At 41.3% G+C, this 18688-nt stretch overlaps 1 protein-coding gene across 1 annotated transcript in view; it reads left to right on the plus strand.

Annotated features, from left to right (window-relative positions):
- AMPH (amphiphysin) overlaps window positions 1-16539 on the plus strand; it is a gene marked incomplete at its 5' end in the record, with an annotated part of 110557 nt that extends 94018 nt beyond the window's left edge. The window contains 5 exons of the mRNA XM_084280548.1: window positions 5150-5206; window positions 9543-9692; window positions 10904-11167; window positions 13536-13637; window positions 16359-16539. Coding sequence (XP_084136674.1) covers window positions 5150-5206; window positions 9543-9692; window positions 10904-11167; window positions 13536-13637; window positions 16359-16466 — 681 coding nt within the window. The 3' untranslated portion in view covers window positions 16467-16539. The remainder of the gene's footprint in view (window positions 1-5149; window positions 5207-9542; window positions 9693-10903; window positions 11168-13535; window positions 13638-16358) is intronic.
- Window positions 16540-18688: the final 2149 nt, after the last annotated feature.

Below are 18688 nucleotides of genomic sequence, written 5' to 3' on the forward strand. Positions count from 1 at the left end.
CACAAGTGGTGTCCCCCAGGGCTCAGTCCTGGGTCCGATCTTGTTCAACATCTTTATCAATGACCTCAATGAAGGGATTGAATGCTCCCTCAGTAAGTTTGCAGATGACACTAAACTAGGAGGAAGTGTTGATCTACCTGAGGTTAGGGAGGCTCTTCAGAGGGATCTGAGCAGACTGAACCGATGAGCTGAGACCAACGGGATGAAGTTTAACATGGCCAGGTGTAGAGTGCTGCACATAGGACATAACAACCCCATGCAGCGCTACAGGCTTGGGGGAGGTTGGCTGGCTGGAGAGCCATCAGGAAGAGAAGGACCTGGGGGTGTTGGTTGACTGCAGGCTGAATATGAGCCAGCTGTGTGCCCGGGCAGCCAAGAAGGCCAATGGCATCTTGGCTTGTATCAAAAACAGTAGGTCTAGGGAGGTAATTGTGCCCCTGTACTTGGCATTGGTGAGGCCACACCTTGAGTACTGTGTGCAGTTTTGGGCTTCCCACCATAAAAAGGGCATTGAGATCCTTGAGCAAGTGCAGAGAAGGGCAACTAGGCTGGTGAAGGGGCTGGAGGGCAAATCCTATGAGGAACGGCTGAGGGAGCTGGGGATGTTTAGCCTGAAGAAGAGGAGGCTGAGGGGAGACCTTATCACCACCTACAACTACCTGAAGGGAGGTTGTAGAGAGGTAGGCGATGGTCTCTTCAGCCAGGTGACAGGAGATAGGACAAGGGGAAATGGCAGGAAGCTGTGCCAGGGCAGGTTTAGATTGGATATTAGAAAAAAAAAATTTACTGAAAGAGTTGTCAGGGCCTGGAACAGGCTGCCCAGGGAGGTGGTTGAGTCACCATCCCTGGATGTGTTCAGAAAAAGGGTAGATGAGGTACTTAGGGAGATGGTTTAGCAGAGGATGGGAATAGTTGGACTTGATGATCTTCAAAGGTCTCTTCCAACCTTGTGATTCTGTGAAGTGGGGGAGAGGAGGGATGGGAAATCAGTCATTGATCTGGAGCACACCTATTCCTCTGAGTGAATGGGAGGGAATAATGTGGAAGAATGGGTATTAATGAAGCTGAAAAGGTGGTTTATAAATGGGTTTATTTTGATTATCTGTAAGGATTTAGTCAAGAAAAAAATCGTAAAAGTAGTTCACTGTTTTTCTGAAGGGAATCCAGCTCACACTGACAAAGCAATGGTAGAAGCCTCTTGCACTTCTTAAGCACTAATTAAATGGTAGTCTGTGGCTGCAGCGCTGGGCATCCACTCCTCAGCCAGCACAGCCTTTTCAGATGATCCATTTTGCTGCCTGTCAGTCAGTGAGGAGTTCTGGGTCCACAGTCTTTCAGCAGCTGCACTTACCAAGGGACAGGACTGGGGAGCTGTTGGGAGAGAGGCAGAGAGAAACACAGTGCAAGAGCTAGGGAAATTAAGAGCAACCTAAGAGGAAAACGATAGTCATTAAGTACAAGTATTGATTATGCTTGTACTTGGGCTCTTGTTTGTTTTTGAATCTGAAGTTTTCTTGCTGATTTGTATATATGTATATATACAAATCTATATGTATAGATTTTAAAAATTCCTAATCAGAGTGATTCTGTACTTTGGTTCTGAGGGGATTTTATTTCAGAAAGTATTTTCCAGGATTTGCAAAGAAAAGTTTTGAAGTTTAGGATTAAAAACAAATGTGATCAAAGCTAAGGAAAAGTACGCTGAATTGCAAAATACGAAAGTGTCATTTCTCAACAGCAGTTCTGCATTTGTTTGTTTTATGAGTGACAGTTTACTTTAAAATTGAAGTTGTAGAATTCTGATAGGTACTTTCTTATTGCAAAACATTTATCAAATTTGTTAAACTTCTAGTTTGGAGCAACAGCCACTGATCAGTTAATTTTTCTGTTGTGAGTTTTCTGTCCATGTCCTGTTAGTCCAGAAGATTTATGGCATGCCTCCTTCATTGAAGGAGATTCACAGTAAATTTTCTGGTAGGGTTTTTGTTTAAATTAGGCAGGGAATGGTCATGGGGAGTTTTGGATTCAGTTACTTGCTGTTTCCTAGTCTCCCTGAACAAGATCGCCCAGACCTCATTACAAGAACTCATCAGAAATGCTGTGTGAGATATTTTTGTTATGGTCTTTCAGGTCTCAAATGTCACAGAACAAAGTTAGGTTTTTTAGTAGCTGTGAACAGTGTATCCTTTTTGGGCAGGGGCCAAAATGTTTGGGAATTAAAGGGATAAAATGACCGTGTACACCAACAGAAGCAAAATTAACCATGGTTAAAAGACTGCATGGGCCTTCTGCACATTGAAACAATTATTCCTCTATTTCCATAGCATCCCCAACGGCAGCTGTAAAATCCGAAGGATACAGGCTATAGGATTTAATGCATTAACCAAATAGTACTACCCTTCTCACCACATCAATTTTTCACGTTCAAACAAGGATGACCTGAGGTCATTATAATAAAGCAAAAACTAATGAAATCTTGTTATTTCCCTTTCTTTTTTTAGATGTGAAACATGTACTTGGAGTTGAGAACTCCAAAGTTCTTGATCAGATTAAGAGAACAGTTGAGATGAGCTTTTTTACTTTTGTTATGCTCCATTAGCATGGAAATAGCCTTTCAATGCTTTGGATCTGATGCCTGCCTGGAGTCTGACCTTCTCCCAGTAAAGCAGTCACTCAGCTAAACACTATGGTGTTTGACGTTGTGTATAAGCATAGAGGAAACTACCCCCGATAAGCTCTTTGCAGACACTGAGCAAGTACAGCAGAGGCCAGGAAACAGCCTGCACCTTTGAGGGTGTCTAATTATGGTTGAATCCCACTGTAGGTACAACTCAAGGTACCCAAATGGCGAAGGATGTCATTTGGGAGAACAATACCTTATTAGATACAGAAGGCTGTCAACTGTCTCCAAATTCCAACCACGCAGCTAAGCACAGGTGCAAAGTTGGAACACAAGGCCATTAAAAATATATGGCTCTTGTCTACAGAGGGGAACTGACATGGAATAATCTCATTTTGTTGAAGAAGCAGATGTTTTTTCACTTTATGGAACCAGAGTGTTGCTTTATTCAAATGATATTTCAGTCATCCTTTTTACTAGTCTTTCATGCCCTAAAAATGGTACCAGTTATGCTGCTGTGCCCCTCCCCTCAGACCCTGCCATCCACAAAATCCCAGTTTACAGCTAATCAAAAAAGCAAAAGCATAGCGCTAGTAATATGACTCATGCACAATAGTCAAATTAGCTTTGGGAAGTCCCAAGCTTTGAGAAGCAAAGGGAGCTGTCCTCGTTTTCCCCTTTCCCACCAAAACTGGGCTTTCAATTAGTCTGGAAAACAGTCTTCATTTTAAAATATGTACATGTTTATATTAGATTCCTCTGCAAAGAGGCCCAAAGCTGTGCTAATGAGATTCTTACCAGAGAATATTGCCAGGGTATTATTAAGAAAAGGGCAGAGGCTGGTGCATTGCTGCCTATAAATACAGGATGATGTTCATTTATGAAGGAAAATTAAATTGTAAATACCGCTGATGGCAGAATTTCAGCACTTTTTAATAGTAAAAGTAGGGAATGTATTTACTGCCTTACAGTTGGGCGTAAAGCTTTTATGGGCAATAGAAATACCTGTGCACATCTCTTGTCAAAAATATTAAGTGAGGCTTCTTTGGGTGGCTGCGTATATGTGTACATCTCTAGAGTAAGAAATAATTCTGTTTGCCATTGATGTTTGCTTTTTCTATTTTAAGACCCTCTGCAGTCGTCTCAAACATAACTATAAAATTGAAAAGTCTACGGCAGAGGCTTGGCAGTTTTGGAAAAAAAGAAGGATTAATCATTAAAAAAAGAAGAAAGTAAAATAAAAGGTTATATAACACTGTAACTTTAACAGGATAAAGCTGTGAGAGGTTTGTGTGGTAACACCACTGTCAGCAGCTACCTTGCCCTGGCATCTGGATGTGTTTGGGGCTTATGAGGTGACTGTAGGCAATACCAGAAGATTAGATGAGATTAGAAAAAAACATGAGTGATATGAAGTTTGGATATAACTCAGCATCCTTGTATTAAAAAAGAAACATGCAACCACTTTAGCTGAAACTTGTAGAAATTTTGGAGTGACAGTTGTGGGCGTGTGAAGACAAGTGCACTGAGCACTTGAGGTCTCCTAATTTCTGATTGCTAAAGCAGACAGTCTAATTTACCATGCCCTGATATATCTTTGTATAACTTGACTTCAACCTTACAGCTCTGTAGAAAAATCTAACTTAGCTGTGTTTGCAAAGCAGCCTCACTGTTTATTTGCAAAGGGGGTTTCCATAATGAGGCTTTGCTTTGTTTTTCCTCAGCAGAGCATCTCTAGAAACAGCCTTTCCCCACAGGGAGTTGGGAAAAAAGCAGTTCCAACTGTTCCGAACCAAGCTTACATTTTGGGATTTTGACTGTTGAAAAGACGTAGTGTTAGACGTCATCTGTGCTGTAAAAAGTACTGTTTGGGGGATGCAATTACTGTACAGTGCACTCTTCCTCTCCAACAGCTAAATGGGTGTCAGATGTCATTCAATTTTAGGCACCTGCTGTGCACTGAATACCCACCTAGAGAAAGGTGATACTGAAACAGAGTTGTTAACTTTGTGACACACCTCTTTTGAACAGCCCCTTTAAGCGAGTTGCAGTCCGGCAAGAGCAGAAGAAGTGGTTTAGAGAGTTTGCCTTGAAAACCTGGTGAGTTGCAGGGGCAGGAGCAGGTTATAACGGGAGCAGTTTGAGTCTTGGGTGGGATAAATTTGACCTTCCTGGAAACTGCAAAGTCAGCAGCGTTGTGGGTTGTTGCTTACTGAAGAATTCTTCCAATCTGGTGCTATTATGTGAATAAAAGTAAATAAAATTGTCCTTAGCATTTGCAGTGTGATGACAATGAACTACATAAAAGGCTTAATTTGTTGGTTTTTAGCCTATAACTACTTTGATTTCAGATTATATGTGGCAGTAAGAATCATTCTGCTTGCTATATACTATCCCATTTAGCCCCAGCCATTCATTTCATCACATCCCATACACACTGTGTTTCCATTAAGCTTCATTATCGCCAATTTCTCTGCAGCCATTGCCTCAGCATGACTAAGGTGATGACCCGATTTCCTTTCTATACAGGACAGTGTCAAGGCAGGGGATAAGGAGACAACTGGAGTTGCTGAGAAAGAAAGCAAGGTACATACGAACAGCCTTGAGACTGTGATTGTGCCTTAATATCTGCAAGAGAATTGTGGCAAAAAGTACATTTGTCATGTGCATGTTACCAATATCCAGGCCGATATGATGCACCCATGATCTAGCTGTGGTATCTACTTTAGCTATGCACAGGTATATCTATATCTGCAAGATACATTCTAACACCTCGCACCTCTCATTCAGTGCAGGACCTGCTTTAGAAACTGCCTGTTGCAGCAGCACAGTGATAAATGTCTCGGGGCAGCAAAGTAGCTCCGTGGTGGAGGGAGCAATAATGTTGTTTCCCAGCAGCTTTTATACTTTGCATAAATTTGGTTGCCTAGCCTTCCTGCAAGCATCTTTATAAAAAATAAAAAAAGTTGATAAATCATTTATTTTTCCTAGCACAGAATGCCCTGAACTAAAACAGATATTTGAAAATAATCACGTTATGAGTTTGTTTGCTGAAGCATAAATCCAACATCAAGTTAGATGCAGTTAAAATCAAATTACAAAGCAACTGAAAAGCTCACTGGCATATTTTAAGCTGTGCATGTGTGGACCTGAATGCCTTTATTTTGCTTATATTTCTTCAGAGGTGATAAAATGACACACTGAATTTTTCCATGCTAATGTGAAATGATAATGTGTTCAAACGTGCAGAGACCAGCACATGATGAATGGCATCAGCACATGCAGGGATAGAGGTAGGGGCTGGGAGAGGGATTGTTATTAATCACTGAGGATTTGCATCTCAAGGTGCTGACAACCTCCTTTTTTTGTTGTTGCTACTTTTGGTCCCGCAGTGTATACAAAACCATCTGTTTGGTTTCAGAACATGGTATGTCCAGCTGTCCAAGCTTGGGTTTGTTACCCTGCTGTCAAACATCATTAGCTCAGCTATAGTCAAGGATATATCTGTGCCTCCAGTGTATCCCAGTGTCCCTGGGAAACAAGTTTGGAACTCACCGGTGCTGCACTCCTCACCAGCGCTGCCATATCCACACAGAAACCAGAGGAATTACATTATCAAGAAAGCACAGGGTGGGAGTGGTAGATCAAGCTCGGCTTGGTATAGACAGAGAGCAAGAGTGTGTTGCGTTGCTTCTCTAGTGCTGGCCTGTTACTCCCAACAACTCTGGCCTAAGAAATTCCTCGCTATTTTGTAAGCACCAAGGCTTAAGTCTTTGAAATCTCTCCCCTTCTTTCTGACACCACTTGTCCTTATAAAGTTGAGGTCTCTTATCTGGTGAGTTTGACCCTATATTCTGTTTAAAATAGCAGCATTACTGTATGCACTGACATAAGAGATCAGGCTATTTGTGAAGCTGATATCTGGCCTCCAGTGGAGGGTGGTCCCTTTGTAACTTGCATAACAAATTGTTCAGTAGTACCCCAAAAGTCTTCCAAGACTTTGCAAGCAATTGATGTATTCCCTAAGCACAATGATTAGTTCTTCTTGTCATTTATATTAGCTAGCTTAGCTGCAATTATAACCAACTGTCATAAAAATTACCCAGTCCCCTTTCTAAATCCAGCCATGTGGTGAGATCTTCAGCTCTGGAAAACTGGCATAGCTCAAGGGAACTCCTCTGGCAGACCCTGCAGCATCATGCTCAGTACCCCTCCTTCTCCTTTCTCTGGGCTTGTTCTTGCTGCTTCCAAACTGGTGGCATCATGTGGAGCTGACAGCGCTGTTAATAAGAGAGTGCAGCTGTGTGAATCGGCTGCACCACGGGTAAAGCAGTGTTCACAACTGCTGCGATTGAAACAGTGGAGTGGTGGTTCTATGGCAGCCCTTGTGACCCTTTCTTTGTCTCCTGTGTGGTTGGTATGATAGGACAAAGCCACATTTCAATAGTACCCTTAAAGAGAGCTAATTTGGAATATTATTAGGTCTAATGTTATTGATCACAGAACTACAAAGTTGGGAAAGACCTTTAAGATCATAGACTCCAACCGTTCCCATCCTATGCTAAACCATATCCCTAAGTACCTCATCCACCCATCTTTTAAACATATCCAGGGAGGGTGACTCAACCACCTCCCTGGGCAGCCTGTTCCAGGCCCTGACAACTCTTTCAGTGAAATTTTTTTTCCTAACATCTAATCTGAACCTGCCCTGGCGCAGCTTCTTGCTTATCCCCTTGTCATCTGGCTGAAGACAGCCCACCTCTCTACAACCTCCCTTCAGGTAGTTGTAGGTGGTGATAAGGTCTCCCCTCAGCCTTCTTTTCTCCAGGTTAAACATCAGCAGCTCCCTCAGCTGCTCCTCATGTGTTTTGCCCTCCAGCCTCATTGCCCTGATGACTTACAGAAAAAAGGTTTGTAGGATTGATTGTCAATATGAAGTAAGGTAATACAGGTAACTGTGTCTGCAAGTATGTGGTTCTCCACAGCTGGATGTAAATTCAGTGGGATGACCTTCCCTCTTTTTTTTTTTCTGTACTAATCCAATATATTTGAGGCTGATAGGTTCATTCTGTGCTATCTCACCTGCACTTTTGTAAAAGCTTTTTTAACCATCTAGCTTGCATTGTTTTTGTACTCGTAAGGCACAAGAAAAAATGATTATGCAGTTGTGAGCTGTGGTATATGCTCAGTGACTCATGGCTACAGCCTGTAAGTGCATCACCCTTTCACTGCAGGGCGTTTGAGAGCTGATTCATGTAAATTAGCATTCTCCTCCTCATTGAAATAAAATGGGCTGTACAAATCCAATAAATAGAAAAGAAGTGTTGATCCTAATCACAACAGACAGCAAGATCAATTTCTGCAGCATGCTGTTAGATGCACATGGTATAAAATCAATCTGATATGTACTCTGTTCCCCTCTCTTTCCTGCTAGCCTCTTCCAGGGCTTTTACACTCATCTTTTATTTGAATATCTTCTTGGGTCAGAGCTACAAAAATTGGTTAATACTATGAGTGGCAGGCTTTCATATCTTACAAGTCACAGGAGAAGAGGTCAACTTCTGCCCATGTCATTTGATGCTACTTCTTTTTACAATAGGGCATCCTACATCAGCAGCATTTTCAATTTAAACTAAAATTTCTCTAGTGATTTCTACCAAAGCCTACAGTATTTTCTGCCTTCAAGGACTCCGGAAGAATTTTATCACATCAGTTAACAGCCATGAAAAGGAGTAGTGCTGAATATTAGATATTGCTACAAAACAGTGCCTGAAGAGTGCCTATGAACATCTGCAGGTAGTTCGAGTTCAGCTAGCAGGGTTAGCCTCATTGGTGGGGGAAAGATAAACTGAGGAAACAAAGAGTATTAGGCTGTTAACTGGAGATCAGAGATATTCCTGCTAACTGTAGCTTGACACTGGTACTTAGAAAACAATTTTTCTTCTATCTATCTGCCGTACATTAAAAATTCCACATTGTAGTTAATTGGATTGCCTTCCACCCACCGAGCCTTAAGATTAACTGTAACCATGTAACCAGTATGGTACTGTAAGCATACACCAGTATATACTAATGCAAGTATTGGAGTGATACACAGATTACAACAGTCTCTGCTGGACAAATCATTCAGCATTGCACTATAGGCAGGAACTTTTCTATCACCCTTTCTGGATACTGAAACAAAACAGACATTAGCTTTCCACATGGACTGATCACAAATAGTCATATCCAGACTGAATGAGCATTAATGTATGTTTCTCTTTCTTATACTGACCTAGCTGTAGAATTTATGGTTATACTTTCTTCTGATATGTGGTGGAATCTGTGAATTTCTGATCTTTATCCATCTGCATAATATATTTCCTTGCTGATATAGACAGATTTGTCAGTCTCTTAATTAGAAAGGAATGTGTAATTAAAGTAATATTTTTGAAGCCTACCCAGGTCTAAAGGTAGGTGATAGTGGCAGGAGAAGGCTTGTAGCATCTTCCTAAGAGTGGACTCCACTAGCAGGGTCTTATGAACCCCTGGACAGCTTGCAAGCTCCTTCTCCTCAGCAGAAACCCATGGTGAATTTTTTATACAATACAACTTGAAGAGGGAAGAAAAAAAATAGTAGAGCCTTAGAAAACTGTTAGTTCACCAGTAACACCTGAGTACTCTAATAAATGTGCCTAGTGAAGTTCCATAAGTGTGTCTCTCCGAACTGTTAATCATCTCAACCGTGCAAGTCCACCTCTGTGCTCCCCACATGGTGCATCAGGGCATGAGGGCAGCCTCCAGTGCTGCTCTCCTGCAGATCAGGAGAAACCACAATGAAAGCAAGGCCATAGATTGGCACCACTCAAGGAAGCTTCAGAGCAGAGGCTGGTCTGCAGTCCCTTGAGCAGATAATCATATTTCTCCCTCCTCTTGTTTGTAGGGAGTGCTGGTCACTGAGGGGGCAGTGGCAGCAGAAGACAGTGCAGCTGTGGCAGCAGGAGCTGGTGACGGCGCTGCTACTGCTGAGCAGGAGGGTGTTGCTGAAGGTGACGAAACTCAGGGAGAAGAAAAGGAGACTGATGTGTCTCAGGTAACTTGTGCTAACGTATGGGAGAGTGTGTTAGTACATATCCAGCGGCCTGAGTGTGTCAAGGCCACCAGGTCCAAACAGTAGCAAGGGTGAGAGTCTCCTGGGATAGTCCTGGGAGGTGTCCACGTAGCATATCCATTCTTAATTTGGGTTTCACTTCCCTCTATGTTTCTGTGTTCCCCCACGCTTGTGGAGATGGGCCTTAATGGGCAGATGGCTTTTGTGATGGGCCTGAGAGCTGTATGGACAGGGTATTGTTTGGGCTCCCCCTCCTACTGCTGTCTGTGTACTCCTCTGTGGAGACAAGGTTTCTCACATAACCTCATAAGGTCTTATGGAGGAACAGGCAGAGAAAGTAATGGATTTTTCATGTCTCCTGGCACCATGTCCCATCAACAGCATTACTTTATTCTATGTAAATCACAGGGGTCAAACTATGTACCTGCATCTGGCCTGCTGCGTTCTGTGACCTCTGAGAATTTTGGGACTAGCTACTAGAGCAGATCCTGCAACTGGGCAGATGGTTGCAACCCCCTGTCATTGCATATTGCATTTCTTCTGTGTACCAGAATAGGATGCTCTAGCAGAGTATTGGTGAACATTTTCTTTTAAGCTTGGATGCTCCAATTAAATGCTTTTTGTTCTAGGCTTTTTGATTGGTCAGATGTTACCTACTTAGCCTTTTTGCTTTCTCTGTTCCTAGTTGTATTGCTGTAAATCGGGAGAAATCCCCTCAATCAGTCAAAGAAATAGGTCATCTTTCCTTCTTTCATTAGCTTTATATCACTATTGTTCCACTGACTTGAATTATCAAAGAATTATAGGACAGTGACTCCTAGAACTTGTGGCTTGACCCAAACCCGCACAAAGTTAAGAGCAGGGAGGAGGAGAAAGGCCTGTTAATTTCCATGCACATTAAAAATGAAACACAAAGTACCTGCTATTTTTACTATTTACTGAAATAATTTCTGGTAACATAGAAAGCAGATTTAGGAGGACTGAGGGAAACAGTGAAAACAGGGATGTGATAATTCCTTTACTTTCTCCCACAAGTACTGGGTTCTATCTTAATGTAAGAATCCACTGCAGAGAAGAAATAAATCCTCTTTCCTGTATTTGCCCTGTTCAGTAAATAAACAATTGTTTCCTCATTGAAATAAAGTGGTAAATACTCTGCTTTTGGGTTTTGTTTGGGGTTTTTTTCCCCCCAGGAAAAGGTCAGCAGCATCCCTTCCGTAATAATAGAGCCAGCATCAAACAATGAAGGGGAAGGAGAACATGAAGTCTTGGTGAACGAGTCCAAAGATGCCACATCAGAGATGGGTGCTCAGAGCACTGGCACTTCTCTCAGTGAAACTTCACAGGTTGAAAGTGAGCAGAAACACACTGAAGAAACACAGGCTGCCTCTGCTCAGGATCAGTCTGTTCCAGCAGAAGACGCAGCTTCGGAAATGCCACCTGGCTTTCTCTTCAAGGTTTGTTTCTTCATTCTTCTATTGGACATCCTTCAGATCCAGCTTGTGTGGATGTGGCTGCCTGCGCAGGCAGGTGATAAGTACTTGAGGCCAAAGGGTGCTTAGTTTAACAGCCAGACACAAACACAACTTTTAACACTGTTTTGTTGCTTCAAACATTCTTTAAACACCTTTCTTGCTGTGCAAAAAACGTAGCTGTAAGACTCATTGAAGTAAAATAACCTTTTCTTCTCACCAAGTTACTACTGACAGTGAATATATTGAGTAAAACTATGCTGCCACAGAATTAATCAGTAATATATATATTAGTATATATATAAAAATAATGTATGCTAGCAATATATTTGATATGCCAACAATATATTTGATCTTTAAGGTCCCTTCCAACCCAAAGCCTTCTGTGATTCTATGAATATTTAACACCTCTTAATTTTTCTGGCCTGAAAATGTATCTACTGAAACACATGGGACTTCTACAATTAATGGTAATGACGCTAAAGTGTCGTTCTGTGACTTCAGTAATATTGTGGTTATAAACTGTTTGGGTAATAGAACAGAAAAGTTTAATGAGGCATAAGAGAAATTATCTTCTTGGGTAGCAAGACCTATAGGGCTTCCTGGTACACAGGGTTCTTTGATCATGCTTCTCACTTCAGAATCACTGAGCAGCAGAAAAGCTCCTTGAGGATGGATGAGCCTTACATGCTTCCTATTATAATTTGCATAGTTGAGACTAATTAGTCCCAGAGCACTACGTAAGTATGCCATTCTTCTTGGTCTGTTCTCATCACTCACTATTTTTAGCAAAGCTTGAGAATAACATTAAGGTAAGGGTGAACAGGATCGTGCGATTGACTCAGACATGCTGACATAGTTCATCTTCTGGTTTTCATCATACTCTCTTGGGTCAGACATAATGTCGTGGTTTTACCCCGGCTGAAAGCCGAGATCCACGCAGCTGCCTGCTCTTTAAAGGAAAAGAACAGGGGGAGAAGTGGGGGGGGGGGGGGGGGAGGGGGGTGAGGCAAGGGAAGGGAAAAGGAAGGGGCAAATAACAACCCAAAACCAAGAAACCAAAAGCCCGTGGGTTGGGATAAGGATAGTTTACTAGAATAGCAGAAAGATAAAATATAACAATGCTAACAGGACTTTAGAGCAAAAAATATATGAAACTGTTGATACACAGTGCAGTTTCTCACCAAACCACACAACTCAGGCCGTGCAACCCAGAGTCGTCCCGGAACCCGGCCGTCCCCCAAAAACTGCGCATCCTGGAGCCACCCTCTCCTCCTCCCATCAGCCCCCCTTTATACTGAGTATGACATAATTGTCCAGTTTGGGTCACCTGTCCTGGCTTTGTCCCCTCTTTTCTCATTAATAGAGAAATATGAAGAGCTGAAAAAGTCCTTGACTTCTTGACCACAACTAAAAACATCAGGGTGTTATCAGCACTGCTTCCATTTTAACACTGAAACACAGCATTCCATCTGCTGCTACAAAAGAAGTTAACTCCTTCCTGACCAAAACCAGGACACATAAATAAGGAGAAGCAGAATATATGTCTGCCATCTGGTTCTTGGGACCATTTTCTTTCATTATTACAGAGTTACCGTGGCACTGGCTGTGCTTTGAGAAAATTAGAATATCCTATCTCTTAAGGAGGTAGAGCCATTTAGCTAACATGGTCTGTTCACAACAGCATGTTGATCCTGACAATGTTTCAACAGTGGCCCCTTTGAAAGACAGGTATATTTGGCATGTCCACCTGCCAGTAAATGGGGGCTCTTTTCAAGGCAAACATAAGGTAGGGTTACCATTACCCACCTCTTTGATCAGCTATTGAAATTGGTGCTGTACAGCCCACTCAAATTTCCGTGGCTGTTTACTGTGAGACTAATACCCAGTGGCCACAAAACCCAATAAGTGAGAGACTGAAATACCAGTTCCTGGGAGTCTTTCCTAAGTTTATTTGCAAAATCCTGTCATCCCTCTCTCTGATCTAGTAGTGATAGTGGGGAATGAAAGCACATTCCTTACACAGAAGAAATAAGGGTGGCAGGGCTTGTCTGAGAGGCAGGACTTGTGGGGTGTTGCAGTATCATCTGTCCTTGAGATCTTGTGGCCTTAGGAAAGGATCTCAGGTTTCCTGTGGTAGTCTCTCTTCATATCCAAGGATATGAACAGAAAGCTTTGACACGACCAATGTCAACATTAATGATTTTGAACGTGCCTACCTGTAGACATATATTGGCATAAAGAAGGCACGTTATTCTTTCTCCTTCGCCCCCCCAATAAATATTTAACAGAGAATTTTGAGAAAATGTCTCCACTTAGATCTTGTCTCTGTGTTTGGTGGTGTTTTCTTCAGGTTGAAGTTCTACACGATTTCGAGGCAGCTAATAGTGACGAGCTTAATTTAAAACGAGGAGATATCCTACTAGTAATTCCTTCTGAAACCACAGCTGATCAGGTAAAAACATGTGGGGGTTTCTGTGGACGTTTTCCTGGGTTTCATTGTATTTCTCACATATTAGGGTCAACGGGAAATGTGTATCCAAAATGTCATTACTATTAGAAAGCGTGAATTTTGTTTTTGTGCGTAGTTCCATTTGAGACTAAAGGTACAGTTGACTACAGCTGAAGTTATAGATACATGCTACTAACAGAACCTGACCTCAGAATGCTTTCCAGGGTTTTTTTTATGTTACTTTGCAATAGATTTTATATGCTCATACAAGCGCAGGACTTAATACGGAAGATGAATTACAAATTGCAATTGTGATGTTACATATATCATCTTGTCTTCACGTTGCAGCAGAACTGATTACAGGGTCCCTAGATGTTCAGAGTTTTTACAGAGGGATTAGGAGAAATACAACCCACAAAGAGTACTGAGACTGCACACAACTTCTGGTGCCTCACAGCCAAGACGTTGGGTAGTGCTGCAATGTGTGCTGCGTGCCTCCAAAACTAACTCTGCCCTCTGGAAGCATGAGCCTGAATTAAACACTAGTTTAGTTTCATTTAAGATATCTGATTTTGTTTTAATTTTTTCTTCTGTTTTATTCCATGTATTGAATTGCAGTTATGTGAATTGATTTCTGGCCACTGCTTTAAAAGAGAAGACCATGGTACACACTGTGAGCACCAGCTGCATCACTGGGCATCTGTTTAGTGCCAGTAGTGTTGCTGAAGGTTTCCCCTTAATTTCAGGGTTTAGAGGTAGGGGACTGGATCCTGCCTTGTGAGGCAGGAAAGAGCACTGCTCTGAATGAAGAACGTTTTTTAAAATAGCTCTAAATACAAGTGCCCTGAGCACGTGTGAGTGCTGAGGGCTATGAATTAGTTTTGTTGGTCGATGCTATCCAAAGTTAGATAACAATCTGCATTCGTCATCTTAGCTGAGCTTTCTTTCAAGACAAGAGAAATGGAGTGGGGTTTTTGTGTTTGGATTTTGGTTGGGGTGGGGTTTTTTAAAAAAATTAAAAGGTTTTTACTTCAGTGGGGCACTTTTTGCTTTATACAGGGAACGGTTCTGTTATCCTTACGCAAATTATGCCACATATTACCTCACAGACCGTTCAACTGATTCTGTTAGCAGTACTTGTAAAACAGGACACTGGTGTAAGGACAGCCAAATCTGCACTCTTTTTGCAGCCTGTTTTCCTTAGGATGTTATTTGTTAAATAGGCTTAATCTTCGCTTAGTGAATCCACGAAGTATATTCTTCTCTTGTGGTGTACATTGAAATTCCATTAGCATTAATTGGAGTAAATTGTGTGCAATGATGGAGAAGATAAAGCTTTATGTATTCATGGTTCTTGAAACTATTCTGGCCATACCTTTATTACTCAGTACATATTTGCCCTTAATGTTTAGCCTCACCATAAAATTTAGTCTTTTTGTCTTTTGGCAGGTACTTTGTTGATTTATATACAGTCTTTTTATCTTTGTTATTCTTTATTCTCCTTAAAAATTGACCCATTTAAATCCATAATTCTACAGCCAGTACCATGAGCCTGTGTTACCCACTCAAAGCGAACCCACCCAGGGGGTTCAATTTTTCCATGAGATTGAGTGAAGGTCTATTATCCAGTGAAAATGTTGGTTCATTTCTACAGTCCACCCTGCCTGTGGTCAAAAGCCATAGTTCCTTTCTCCTTTCACTTTGATACTCCACACGCTTCAAAAACATGTACCCAGCCAGTGCTGTGCATAAGCTGTACCTTTAGTGATGCTCATTTTGGGGCTGAGAGCCAGTTGTCATGCAGCAACTGAGCAGTCATGCCTTGGTGTTGACTATGAAGATCTGTTCATGTTACCCTATATCCTCATTTGCAATAATAATATAGCAGCATATTAAAATAATATATGCTCTGTGCAATAATAATATGGCAGCATTAGAAATTTCCCTGTGTCTTTGCTCTGGCTCCTGTTCCTAAAGGAACAAAGCACAGAATTAGTGAGGTGAGAATAGGTTGAACATTTTAAAAAATTACTGAATTTATTTTGTTCCAGACATAACTGTTACAACTTGAGAGAACCCAGCATTTTCCAATAAGAAATACTTCTTTCAGTTGCTTGGGATGTGGGTTTGCTTTGCAGCTTTGGGTGTCAAATTCCAGTTTAGTTTTCCAGGAGTTTTTTGAAAAATAGTTGTATGTCAACAACATTTGTGTTTCCAGAGGTAGTAACTCCCAGAGGGTGCAGGAAAGGCTATTTCTTCTGATATGTGAATGAGTAAAAAGAGCTCTCAGGGGAACAATATTTGACTGAAAGCTATTTCCCTCCTGTATCACTGGTATTGTGTAATGTTGCCGGCACAGCGCCATGCCCTTACTGCACAGGTGTGACAGTATTCTTTGTGGAAGTTCTGAAAAAGTCTCAAGAGAGATTTACCCAAATGCAGATCTGGTGTAATGCTGGATGACCTGGAATTCTTGAACCCTCTTTTGGGTTCAGCTAGGGGATAGGTGGTCTAGTGGGCATGTGTATGCTCACAGTCACTCGGTCTCGCAAAACTGTGGCCTGGCAGAACAGAGAAAACGGTCTGTGCAACATCAGAGGCTGCTTTTCAACCAAAGCACCAAACCTATTAGCCATGTGGCTCTGAAATATCTTCAGGTTTGAAGCTCGTAGGAAGGAAGCATGGACACATGAAGTTAAAGAGACACTGTTTTTTCCCTTGCAGGAGGCTGGCTGGTTGACAGGCATTAAGGAATCTGAGTGGCTTCAGTACAGAGATGCAAATACTTACAAAGGACTTTTCCCAGAGAACTTCACACGTCATCTGGAATAGTTCTCCACTCAGGCAGACCATCTACGGTGGTACAAAGCTCAGTCAGTAGGTTTTTAACCTCTTTGAAACACAGGAGCCCACCTTTTTTTGTAGTTTTAGCTGTTAATGGTTTACAGAGTGGTGCCAGGCAATGCGTGTTGAAACATATCAAAGTGAGCATGAATGCAAACAGTTAAAGTTAGCAATTTCTGTGGAGAGAAAAAGAAAAAAAACCAAAAGAAATAAAAAAGAAATGTCCTTATCTGTTCACACGTATGTGGCAACAGGTTTGTTTGTGCTTTGTCAGAGCTATGGTGATCCTGTATTTGGTCCTTTCCCATGAAATCTGAAATTAGCCTCCTCAATACCAAAACCTTAACTTCTCGCACTAAGTGTATTGTATTGAATTGCACTGCAGAAGATTTAATTAGTTATCCTGTAGTTATTGAGGTTAAACTATTATGTTTCATGTGTTGAAAAAAAGATAATTAATTGCTGCAACGTTTTTCAATGTTATTTTTGGACGTGCATAATATATATACACACAGGAACTTACATATGTATATATAAGTGCATATGGATAAATATGCACTTTCACAACCTCATCGTAGTTCTTTGACTGTGTAGTATCATCAGTACATGCATTGCTCTTTCACTGTCTGGCATTACAGGTAATGGTTTTGTTCCAAAGCAAAACTAGCTGCTGCATTGCCAAAACATGATACAGTATCTGTGTTTGTAATGTGAAATTTTCATTCTGGGATGATGAGTAACATCATGTTCAAAGCTGCTGAACCTTTGAGAAGGCATGGCTCGGACTTCCCTTCCAGCTGCAGTAGTTACAATGAGATAATCTGGAATGGGGGAGCTGTTATGATGCTAGTCTATACTTTTTTATTTAATTGGCTGAATAAGTAATTTTTAAAAAAAAGAAGCAGAACTAATGTCTGAGAAGAAATAAACATAATATATTTTCTCTATATGTATTTATGCAGTGTACCTTCACAGATCCTTTTAAAATAAGATATATAATGTATCCTGTATCAAAAAGTCATCTGTAATTTATGTTTTCCAGTGCTGTGTCATTAAAAATAAACCTTTGATCCAGAGAAGCTGTTTCATCTATGGTGTCTTGAAGTTTGTATAGTTTATACATTGTAAGATTGGATTCTCCAACAATTTAATACCTCTTTTTCCAAAGAAGCATGGCATAATTGGTGCACCAGCTGTAAATTCTTGCTCTCAACCCTAGTCATGGCTGGAGCTCCAAAAGGCCTGAACCCCAGCTCAGCACATCTCCTGGCCACTCCTCCTGTTCTAGGCTCTGACCACCAGCTAGTATCTGTCCACAGGTACCAAGGGAGCTTTTCTGTGCTTGACTGTCACTCAACTCAAGATTGCTGCCTCTTCGTAATTTTTCACTTGTCCATTTATTTTGCGTGGAAAGTTCTCCATGAATCTGATTTTTTTTTTCTGCAGATATTTGGGAACATCTCTGTTTTCTTAGCAATTCAGTTTTTATTCATGGAATTTTGTTTGAGGGCTCATTTTGCATGCAAACAGTATCTGTTTCCACGCTTTCTAATTTCAGTTGAAGAAACAGATTTTATTGGGTTTTTTTTTTTTGTCTCTCTGGAAAAGGAGGAAAGTTGATTTATCTGGGTTTTCAGAATACAGTTGCTTTCAAAAGCAAATCTAATGATAGCTGTGTTTTGTGAAGAAGCTGAATGGCTCAGCTATGGTAGTTGGGATTTTGGCTTTGAGATGTGACAATGAGCAATCAGAGTTGCAGGGAAGCTCTTTGGTTTTCTCTTCATTGTTTTACAGGTTTGGCCCTCACTAGTGACCTGGGGCTGAGAATCTCTCTGGGGAAAAAACTTCCTTTTGATTTTGGTGTGTTATATTTAATACCAGGCACCAGTGCACCCTTTTGAACTGGAACTTTTATACCTAATTTATAGTGAGACTTTGATAACCTCAAGGACAGTCTCCTGCTGAACTGCACTCAACACTTGTGTTTCAGTAATAGATACTCTACAGATCGCTACAACTCACAAACACTGGATGATGGAGCCTGAGTTTCTCTGTGGACACCATGTTGCTACTCCTTTGACTGAGGCCTTCTATCAAGTGAGACCATCATGTGTAAGAGCCATGTCTCTAACAAATCAGAGCACTCTCTGATCAGCCCAAAGCATTTCTTTACCCAGTGCTGATTGTGTGGAGTTACCATTATGTCTTCT

This window comes from Gallinula chloropus (genome assembly GCF_964237585.1).
Source record: "Gallinula chloropus genome assembly, chromosome: 2".
Taxonomy (NCBI): domain Eukaryota; kingdom Metazoa; phylum Chordata; class Aves; order Gruiformes; family Rallidae; genus Gallinula; species Gallinula chloropus.